This window comes from Chelmon rostratus, chromosome 15 (assembly GCF_017976325.1).
Source record: "Chelmon rostratus isolate fCheRos1 chromosome 15, fCheRos1.pri, whole genome shotgun sequence".
In the NCBI taxonomy this organism is placed as follows: Eukaryota; Metazoa; Chordata; class Actinopteri; order Chaetodontiformes; family Chaetodontidae; genus Chelmon; species Chelmon rostratus.
The window spans coordinates 15,514,729-15,526,095 of NC_055672.1; the positions used below are offsets into that span (position 1 = coordinate 15,514,729).

At 43.5% G+C, this 11,367-nt stretch overlaps 1 protein-coding gene across 1 annotated transcript; it reads left to right on the forward strand.

Moving 5' to 3' along the window:
* The first annotated feature begins 902 nt into the window (after positions 1-902).
* On the forward strand, positions 903-4,454 carry exd1 (exonuclease 3'-5' domain containing 1). Its single transcript, XM_041954055.1, has 11 exons — positions 903-1,032; positions 1,175-1,240; positions 1,327-1,360; positions 1,457-1,515; positions 1,610-1,677; positions 1,783-1,869; positions 1,996-2,100; positions 2,183-2,263; positions 2,398-2,541; positions 2,631-2,819; positions 3,883-4,454. The coding sequence occupies exons 1-11, from the start codon at positions 903-905 to the stop codon at positions 4,429-4,431; spliced, it is 1,512 nt and encodes a 503-aa protein (XP_041809989.1). The 3' UTR covers positions 4,432-4,454.
* The last annotated feature ends 6,913 nt before the right edge of the window (positions 4,455-11,367 follow it).

Sequence of the window (11,367 nt, forward strand, 5' to 3'; positions counted from 1 at the left end):
ACTGACACACTGTACACAGACAAATGAAAAATATGCACACACACTGGGGTGTGGATAAAAATGTGCAGCTGCTTTTAGAAGTGTCATTGTCACGTTGAAAAGTGTCACATTTCTAAGAACCTGGGACTAACAACAATTAGCTCAATGCTTCGGCTGTGACTACCCCCTGGTGGATATATTGAGATATCTACTGACCACCTGGGTGCATTTTGGCTTTTTGTAGTTACTGAAAATTAGCTACTTTATCACATATAAGAAAAAATAGCTCACTCAAGTGTTGCATCACTCTGTAGACAATATTTACTGAACATCTCTGCCTGCTCCTGTTGTACACTAATTAGAAAAAAGTAAGACTTGGAGCAGATCTGAGCAGTAACTGTCAAACAAAAATGTTGGAATCAGTCTTTAAACTTTGTTTCTCTATTTGTCAAACCAATATCATTTGTAAATTAAAATCAAGTTTCATTTGCATATATTGCCGACTGCCACGTTTTATTTTTCTCTTCCACTGGGGGGCACCAAAGTTGGACATTTACAAATTATTCTCTTAATAGCTTTACACAAAACAAATATACTGATGTGCAGTTTATCTATTATATTATATTATATTATATTATATTATATTATATTATATTATATTATATTATATTATATTATATTATGCCTTTTGAATACATCTTGATACCTTTTACGGTCAAGGTCGAAATTAACGAGGAGCTTTTGAACGCAGCGTTAGTTGATTCGCGCTCTGATGCGCAGCTAGCTTGCGCTGTGCGTTGCCTGACAAGTCGTTGGCCTAGCTAGTCATTGTTGTGGCTAAGGGAAAAGAGACAGTAGGATATTTGTCAGCTAGCAGCTTCACCGTTTTTAATCGCTTGAAAGAAGTCATACGTGACTTCAAAATGGTTTTGGAAGACGTCAAGTTCCTGAATGTCCTCAAGGGAAAACGCATCAAGCTAACCGTCAAGAATTTCTGCTACCACGGCGTCCTCCAACACATCAATCCCAATAAAACGCTGGTTTTGGCGCACGGTTAGAGAAATGCTCACCGTGTGCATAATGTTGCATAATGTTAAGTAGTTTTGTCACAAAGCAATTTATTGTCTGTAGGCTAAAAAACACGTAGACTGTTTTGAGCTAAAGTAACCATGTTAACTTCTGTGTATTGTTTCAGTTAGTGGCAGCGACGGCTGTAAAATACCTGGTTCAAAATTGTTCTTTGGGCATCAGATTCTGAACGGTGGGTTCTGATGTGAATATTTACAGTAGTTTCTTTTCATTGTCATGTTTTGATGTCTGACATCAAGCTTTTGTGTCATCTAACAGTGGAATTCAGTGATGAAGCAAACACTGACAGAGGGTACGTAATCCGCAGACACGCTCCACTGTTGGTGACTCTGACTTGGCCGTTAACTGTAACGTGCCATGTGCTGCACGGAATTTTTCATTACCACAGACTTGAAGAGAGCTTACATGTGGAAAAGTTTCAGCCATACGGGAAGGCAGTCGCACTGGGTACTTACTCAAAATTCAGCACACTTGCAGCTTCAAATTCATGGCTTCCAAACGGAAATCATTCATCTCTATTGAGAGGACCCTTCTTTTGCAGATGATGATACAGAGGAACATATAAACTTTGTGCTCATTAATGAGTTTTACGAGAAGTTTGGACCTGCTGTAAGTTGATTTTAAGTTCCTTTTCTGTTGCAAAAATCATTCAAATGCTCTTCTTCTAAATGCTGTCTTAAAAACTCTATAATATTTTGAGTTGTCATCCTTCAGGTGATGCACATCAAGAAGCAGGATGTGATCGGTGTGGGAGCTGATGGAGTTGAGGTGTTTAAGCATGGCAGACTGTGTTGGCTGCAGGTGAGAAGCTCTGAATTCCTGCTTTTTTTTAGTCCCTTCATATGGCATTCACTCCTTTCTCCTTCCATTTCCTTCATTGTAAGAATGAAAAAAAATAATAACATAAACTGGTCTTCATTCATCTAGATTGCCACTAGAAACAATGTATACCTATTTGATATCCTGCTACTTGGAGCCAGGGCCTTTAAGAATGGGCTTTCAATGATCCTGGAGAATAAGCACACAGTGAAGGTGAGCAGTGTAAACAGGCTACAATTACTATTCACTCACTTTGATGATTATTAGATCTGTGCTGACTGTGCATTTGGTGCAGGTCGTTCATGACTGCAGAGCCATCGCTGGATGTCTGACTGCTCAGTTTGGAGTACAGCTAACCAACGTCTTTGACACTCAGGTACATGTACAGTATGTATGATGGCCTACTTTAGAATATCATTCAATGATGTGTGCTTCACTTGTGGCTTATAATGTTTCTCTCCTGTATGTTTAGTTCAGCTTACTTATTTCCTGTTTTTCTTTCTGTGCAAGGTGGCAGATGTCATGTACTTCTACTCAGAGACAGGAGGATTCCTTCCAGACAGAGTCAGCACTCTGGAGGAGGTGGTGAGTCTCCATCTGAAGGTGCCCTTCTCCCAGCTCTTACCCCTTCAGATGAAGTCACAGCTCACCAAGGTACAGCACGCAGTCTCATCCGAGATGTTTTTATTTACCCTATAGTCGTATGTGTATGTGCTGTAATCACGGGTGTGTGTTTTTTACAGGAGAAAGAGATCTGGCTGAAGAGGCCCTCTCCTGTACCCCTGCTTAAGGTGATGGCTCTGTCAGTGATCCACCTTATGCCTCTCAGACTGGTGCTGCTGGATACTCTTATGACAGACTACATGTCCATGGTGGATTCATACCTCAATAGCAGTTACTATGAACCTGATGAACTGGCGCATGTCAGCATGGTGAGTAATTCACAAATGGGCCGTTGTCGTGTCTTTTAAATTCCTTTTACAAGTTGTGCTGGAAGGAAAAATCTCACCAAATGTGGCGCAGTTTGCCTTTGGTGACTAAATAAATAGGCAATAAAAATATATGGCTGTGCCCATCTCAGAATTTTGTCAGCCGAATCTGATTTGGCTGTTCAGTGTGAACATTTGCCTTCCTTCATCATCTGTGATGTGAAACCTTTAGATTTCACGGTCAGAAAAAGTAAAACCATGCGTCCTACTCAAATAAACAATAACTTGAAATTCAGCAAATTCAGTGCGCCGTTTCCCATTGCGGGCCCAGAGGAGGAGTGACCTGTATGAGTGTGTGTTAATTGCACCTGTTGTCCATTGCTGTTTTATTTATTGTTGCTCATTTCCACTTCAAGAGCCACGTGGTTTGATATTACAGAAGTGGCAGTGATTACAGATGGGTTGATATAGAGATTATTTGTGAGATTCTGTTGAATATGTCCGGCCAAAACTCATGCAGAGAAGTTCTTGTCCAAAACATATGGATATAGCTACGTAACGAGTAAACTTGACAGTTTAACCTTAGTTAAGTGATGATCCCTTCCAAGTATGATTGCAGTGTTCTGATCTGCAGTCCTCGTTCTGTGAAAAATGCATTGTAGAGTTTAGCTTAGTACAAAAACTGTACAACACTGCTAAAGTTACAGCAACTTTGATCGATGCCTGTTTTATTTGTCTGCTGAAGGTTTCACATTAGCTTCAGGTGAACTTTCAAGTTGTTTTTCAGTGAATGTGGACTGTGCATTGTGCCTCCCATTGCTTACATTGAAATTGTGTTAATTTTGGAATTAATTGTGGCTAAAAGGTACAGTCAATGTTCATATGGCCAGATTTGGAAGAAAATGTGAACCTATCCTTAAAGCATATTAATTAGTAATTTTTAGTTCATGCCTCAGTATTCAATTCAGCTATTGGTGAACCAAAACCATGTGTTTCATAATACACAGTACATAGTTTAGAAGCATACAGGTACACGGGTAAACAGTCAACCCATTTGTATCTTCAGGAGAGTGTGTTGGAGTTGCCCAGAGAGCTCAGACAACTGGAGCAAATGCGTTGTGAGCGGCAGGAGTGGGCTGCCAGCCACTACCCTTTCACAGAGCAAGGTCTGCTGGCTCGCTTCAACCCCCGAATTCAGTCTCCACCCCAGACCTCACCTGCAGCACAGGCAGACACCCTTAAACCTGCAACTGTGGAATCACCTTCCTCAACACCAGTGGATCCTCTCCGTCACACACCGCCCACGAGCCATCTGGGAGTTGCTGATGTTTCTCCTGTGGATGTCCATGGCTCCCGCCACCCAGCTGCCCAAGCTCCAGTCCCCGCCACTGTGTCAGACCTCTGGAAAGAAACATGCAGAAAGAGTTCCCTGTCTCTAGGTGTAGGCAGAGGCCGCACAGAGGTGCTGATGGATACACTGGGAAGAGGAAGACCCTTTAGGAAAGAGCAGGCATCTGTCCCAGCCTTACCCGCGTCAGGAAGAGGCTTCCTTCTCCGGATAGCACAAGCTCAGAAGCTCCAAGAGCACACTGGTGATGTGGAAATTTCCTGGTAGGAAGGGGATGGCTCCTTCATGATGTACACCTACCCCAAGTAATGCCCCAGCCTGGCTGCAGTGCAAGTGACCTTCCAAAGAGTTCTTCAGGCTTGAGAAGAGACCGTTGTACACCTACACCCCAGTTCCTCTCTTCTTCTTTCAGGCAGTCATTTAGCTTTTTTTTTTTTAAATTATTAAAGAAAGTGTTAGAAAGCCATATATATATATATATATATATATATATATGTATATATATATATATATATATATATGTGTGTATATATATATATATATGTGTGTGTGTGTATATATATATATATATATATATATATATATATATATATATATATATGTGTATATATATAAAGTTCAGCATGTCTTACTTGTGTTTGGTGTTCCTCTGTTTGTGGTTTCCGGTTGTGACCAGTAGATGGCAGTAAATCTTCTGTTTTGTGCAAAGGTTTGTTTGATACGAGTTCTTCTATGTTTGGGGGGGGGAAGAGACACAGATTTTGTTGGTTGGATGGTGCATGTCAAAAATTGACTAAACTAAAATATATTTCTATTGTTTGTGACTACACACATGCCTGTCTGTTCCTTTATCTGTATGGTGCTTTATTTGTCTCTAGATCCTTCTCAGTTTCATTAAAGTTGAGTTGCAGGTACAGCTCGAGCTTGGTTTCTGTATTGCGGTTAATTGATCGTGAAATGTAGAGACGATTTGCTGTTAATTGAGCAAAACATCGCTAGCTGACACTTCTTTTGATTACTGATGACCCCCCCAAAAAAAGCACAGCCTTGGCACAGGCTGAGCAGTGATGCTGACTCTCTGCAGTTTCTGTTCAGATGTACATGATCACACGTGGCCGACACCTGCCATGCTCTGCAGAAGCAGATCTTATGCATCTAATTTGCTGCTTGAGCTGCCATGCAGACTTTGCAGAGAGGCACTGCAGAGCCATTTGCGGCTGGCTCGTCAGAGGTTGATGCCTGGGATCGAAACAAGGCGTGCACACAACAGCAGGGCATTGCTTCAGCCTGCAGCGCAAATGGGCCCCCCTTATTAATCACATCTTATTGCTGTGGTTATCTACATGCAGAGGCTTGGGCCCTTTCCAGAGCTTTCTAATTGAAAGCATGAAATGGATAAAGTAGGATTTTAATTAACTGGGAGGCAGCCCGGCACAAAGCCTTGCATCTCTCTTAGCAACCAGCTCCTCCTCAGCTTCTGCTAAACACAAGCAGGGTGGATCCTACCCATATGCCTCCCTTAACCCTTTGAAACGTGGTTGTTGCTCAGTCTGTATGTGGGTGGGTTCAGCAGGGAACAAAAGGTTTAACACACCCCCTCAAAGCTGATTCACTTGATGTTATCTTTGAGCCGCTGCACTCAAATCTTCCAAAAGTGAATTTCCTGTGCCACAACTTACAGGGACTTCACACTTTGTTTGAATGTATTTGTAGGATTTATTACACAAGTCCAATATGGCAACAGAATTTGAGCTTGAGTTTTATATATCTGCGTCAGTCAAGTGTGCGAGTGCGTGCGTGTGTGTGTGTGTGTGTGTGTGTGTTGGGGTGGGGGGGTACTGGTCTCTGTGGGGCTGTGGAGGACAGGCTCCTGTCATTGACAACCAGATTGGGGCTCTTATTTTAGAGGACCTTGCATTTCCTCTCCGTCACAATAATGCCTTATGTGCAGCACTTCCTGTTTCTCAGGCCCGGGAGGAAGGAACAGGGCGCTTGTCACACGGTAGTCACCGCTTCCTCCCTCCCTCCCCCTGCTCCCTAACTTCAGACAGTGTTGTGTCCTTCAGAGGGGAAAGATGACTGCACCTTCAGCATCACAGCAGGATGCTGCCGGGCTATTTTTAGACCAGAAGTCGGAAAGGTAGCGGACAGACATAAACACAAACTTTGGGATGTCCAGCTGTGTTGATTTAGCATCCTAAAATGGAGGTTCAACTGTGTAAGGCCAATTATTGTTTTGACTGAGCAGGGGGACTCAGGAGGCCTGCTGTTTGCTCAAGGTGTAATTAGAATAGGTCACCCATAAACAATGATTATCACTTTAAAATATTGCACACGTTTTCCTATGAACTGTTTTGACATGCGCAAAAAAAAATAAAAATACAGATATTTTCCTTAATCAAAGGTGTTGTTTTTGCTCCACTATTCAACCACACAATATCAATAGGCAACAAAGCACCCGGACATGTGCCAGACTGCATTATTGATCATGTAGGCTTGTGACGCCCTTCTGACAGCACCCAAAGCAAAGGTATTGTGTCCCCCCCAACCCCACCACCTTATTTACTTTCCGCCATATTACTGTCATACTGCAGGGGCTCCGGTTACCAACAATACCGAAGCGACAAGGTATTCAGAACAGGCCAATGCTCCTAGGCAACCGTCCCTCCTCTTGATGAGTGTTAGGCTACAGATTTGTTCATAATTAATAGGCTTTTGTTAATTATTAAGAATGTACGGATAATTTACCAAAACCACTCCCTTTGAATGGGACTGTGTTAGAGTCGGCATGTTGTTAGCTGGTTTGCACTCCTAAGCACATCATTAAAATTCATCGTCAGCGTTTGCTGACTAAGTGCACATTCAGATCTCTGTTAATGAAGGCAGGGGAAAGCTGAACACAGTTTGGACCACTGGATTGTCAATAATCAGATTGTTTGTGAGCTTTTTAAATTGGTACTCATGACTGAGTCCTGCGCAGTTGACATTTCTCAGCTGATTACAGGCTCCGTTACATCTGGGAGTTGCTTTGGCCTGAGGTGGCAGACTTGGCCAGAAGTGACTTACTTGATTGGCTTGTTGAGAGAAGTTGATCTTACCTGAGTAATGCGGTACAAAGAGACAGATTGATGGGCCACATTCATCAGCTCACAACTGTGGCACAACAAATTAGACATGTCAACAAAATAATCTCAATTTCATTATTCATGTAACCACATGTAATCCCTTTGTATTCATGGACTGTGGGGAATATAATCAGATATCAGGTTCCACTATGACACTGAACTGTATCCCTGCAGCCAATCTTCCATCTGTTAGGAAAAAGCCTATTGTTGAATCCTTCGCAGCCCCCCCCCCCCCCCCCCTCTCGCCAGCACCACCTCTCCCTCTTTCTTTCTCTCACATTACAAAATGACCCTCTTTTGCTCTCCACTGGTCATATTCAACGGGAGGATGAATATTTAACGTGAGAAAGGCTGACCTATCCAGATGGCCTCTCGAGTACAGCAAAAACGAGAACACAACAGTGTTAAATGCAGCCAGCCTCACTAACGGTATGTATGTATCCCTGCAGTCAGGAAACCCAGCTCAGGAAGACCCCTCAATATGCACACATTGATTAAAACACCGGCATGCACAGATGCAGGCACACAATATGCATCTTTATGAACTGCTGCGCCGTGTTTACTCAGGCAGCATGGAGCTTTGGGACCTTAAGGACCTCTCCAAAGGAGCCAGCCATATTGTGACCTTCAGCTGGGACAGAGGAGCTCAGATAGAGGATGAGTGGCAGATGAGGGTGCAGTGAATGTGTTTGATGCGGAGAGAGCGGGCCTTAGGAATGTAAGTCCTCAGCTGGTCTGACTGTGGATGCATAAGCGCACTAATGAACACTTTTAGCCACGCTAGCAGCTTGGCTTCACGGATGGTAACGTTGGTTGGTCGTCCGCTTTGTTCCACATTGAACTATTCGTTTGATCGCCATGAAATTTTGTGCAGAAATTCATGGTCTCCAGACATCGAGTCATACTGACTTTGATGATCCTGATCTTTCTAGTATTTTGTTTTTTAGCTGTACAAGCAGCTGTACTCTGTGTTAATTACCAAATATTAGCATGCTATCACTACGATGGTTAGAGAAATTTGGACGACCTGTATTCAGAGTCGTTCATGTTGCAGTCACTTCTTCAGCCACCAGTGTGCTCTAATCCACCCACTCTTTGTAGACAAAAAGTTTGTCCTTTCAGCCATGAGCTCAGCTCAGGAGGAGAGGGCCGGGAACCAGCAGGATTTAACCGCAGAAAATCTTCGTCACATCAGAAGAGCAGCTGAGCACTTCTGAGCATTTTGGCCGTCTCTTAACCAACCGCAGAGCAACTGGCCCGGCCACAGTCCCCGGGGCTCAGTGGCCGCGCTCTCATTCGCGGGAGATAATGACAAAACGAGCAGGATGTTAACGATTTGTGCAGTGAACATGGACGTGTCAGTGGAAAGCGTGTAAATTAATGATGCAAGACCGCCATCAAGCTTGTAATGTTCAGTTGTTGTTTTATTTACATAAAATGAGGATATTAATTAATTGATTTAAATATGATAACATTGGACACATCTTAAAATTGTCCTGTGTAGCGGTGATTAATCTTCTACAGCATCAAGCAAAACCTGTCCTCCAGATTGTTTTGCATTGTTGGCTTTGAGTGATTGTCAGGCTTTGCTTGATTGAGAAAGGCCACCATTGGTCAAAGGAAAAGGTGTTTATTCACCAGAAATTCTGGTAATTAGTTATTAGAATATTGGCAAGCCCCTCAGCTACAAATGTCTTTGATTAAAAAGATGGGAGATTAGCTTTTGGCAAGTTTGTCATAATTAAAGCCTGCATTGTGTAAGGTGTGTGTGTATGTGAGAGTGTGTGTGCACCCACAGATGAGGGGGTAGTTGTAGCCACAGGGAGGGCCTGGAAGAAGAAGGAGTGGAGGGGGCTCCCTGTGGCTGGCTGAATTAGTGCCCGCTGGTTTGGCCTGGCAGCTGCTTTCTGAGCCTGGCACGCCGACAGCCTGGCACTGTGGCGCTGTGTTGTCAGGGCCAACCAGCAGACTGTTAGGGAGGCGGCCACGCCAGGCCCACCAAACACAAACTCTTTCACCATAGAAGGCTTTGTCTTCAAACCAGGCTGCCGTACTTGCGTTACTTGTTATGGCAATATCAGTGGATTAGTATGAGATTAAGTTGGGTAATTAAAAAGGGCAAATTACATTCGTGTCATCAGGGAGAATATGAATGCCGTCCTGAGGCGGTTATGACATTTAGCCATAATGAAGAATGTGACGGGTTTTTTTCTTCTTCTTTTTTTGAAGCAGCGTTTGGATCCAAACCAGTCAGGTATCACATTCACTGTGCTGTGCCTTGATTGGCTGAAGTAAAGACAATTTCTGGATGATTCACTTAAGCGAAATGCAATTTAATTTAAATTGCTTTGTCAAGAATGCTTCACAAAAGCCCTAAATGGTCAATTAAATGCGATACACAAAGCAATGCCATCTGTTTTAACACCTACTTGTTCCTGCAGTTCCATAAAAAAAACCTCATCAACAATAGGGATTTTATGAATTTACAGAACTCTTAAGACTTTTTTGATGCCTTTTCAGTAACTGAAACTGTATGACATGTATTCAGGTCAAACATCATTCAACCCGAACACTTGGCTCCTGTAAGAATTGCCAACCAGGCATATTTTGTTGTGTAATGATCTAATTATTTTGAGTCTAAGGGGGCATGCTTGTGAGAAAAGATAATTAAATTGATAGCCATTTCACTCGTTTTTAGTGCCATACATCCAAATATCTCATCACCATTGTGGTGACATACTGAAACTGTCATTGTGGATCTGCTGCGGGCTGCTAAAGGTGTTCATTGAGTCTTTGACCACCTTTGTGTGGTGGGTGTCACCGGTGGGATGTGGGGAGATTCTGGGCCTGGATGGGCCCGACTGGGCCTGTCTTGGCCCAGATGCAGCGGCTTCTGTCCAGGCATGGCACTGGGATATCTGTGGGGCCCAAGCACACCAGCTGCTATCTCCGTGTCACAGACAGCTGTATCTGAATATTCATACAAAGTGCAGATTAATGTGTGCTTGTTTGGCCCCACATGCTGCGCCGTCAAACAGGCCAAAGTAAGTCATAGGTGTGGAACCACGGCGCCTACTGCAGCATGAATGGAAAACTCCCACAATTCCTGAATCTGGCCTCTGCCTGAGAGAGAGGGACGGGACAGAGGGGAGCACTTTGGCCCGAGTCCCTGAGAAACGTGCATCAGGGTTGAACTTAACAATGAGTTGTTCACTACTTATACAATTCAAGAATAGATCTGAGCTGCTGCGGCACGCTGGCACGTTAACCGTGTTTGTATATTGGCCCTTTCATGTCTGGCTGCGGGAGCACCGGAGAGCAGCTGCCCATCTTTTTTACCAGTGGCTACTCCCGTGGCTGTAACGCCTCAGCTCGTACTCAGTCCAGCTTCTCCTTTGGTCAGCGCCATTCATCTCACGCCAGTGGGAGACAAGGAGCAAAGGCTCACACATTCACATTCAAAGCAATGGCCACCTTCCACAGCCACGGCTTGATCAACCTTGGCCTTCTTTAAGACGTGTTTTGGAGGGAGTTTTGGTGGGTGTTTGGTCAACGAATCTGCTGGCGGATGGCAATAGAATCTGTGAATGTGCATTAGTGAGTGTTTTGAGAGTGGAGTTGTATAAAATGAGCAGATGGTCTTTACTTCCCTGCCTGAATAAGTGGAGTGAACCAGTGGGCACACAGAGGGAGATTTGTGGGTAAACTGTTTTACCTCCCCTTTCTTTGTTTTGTAATGGGGAAGGCAAAATGGTTGCTAACTGCTGACGGACAATGGCTCGGCCTTAATGAGAGCAAAGTGTTTTGGTGCTGCTGGTATAATGAGGATGAAGTGGGGCAGCTAATTATTGCAACCATCTGAAGTTATCAGAGCCAGACGAGCCCATATTTTACCTCCCCCATAATACAAGTCGCCGTCCAGTATTTTCAAGTTGTGCATTCAAAAAATGTTCAAATGTGTCTTTGAGTATCAGAGAAATATCACAGAAAACAAATATTTTACATCTGCTTTTTGACCAGTATGTCTGGGCTTTCTCTAAAAACGTCAATTTACACTATATTTCTCTACTTAAGATTT

What these genes read in the sequence shown, in the direction of transcription:
- exd1 (XM_041954055.1), top strand. Translation starts at nt 903, where the DNA reads ATGGTTTTGGAAGACGTCAAGTTCCTGAATGTCCTCAAGGGAAAACGC. An exon ending in CGGGAAGGCAGTCGCACTGG is followed by an intron (nt 1,516 to 1,609) that starts GTACTTACTCAA and finishes CTTCTTTTGCAG; the next exon opens with ATGATGATACAGAGGAACAT. An exon ending in AGAATAAGCACACAGTGAAG is followed by an intron (nt 2,101 to 2,182) that starts GTGAGCAGTGTA and finishes CATTTGGTGCAG; the next exon opens with GTCGTTCATGACTGCAGAGC.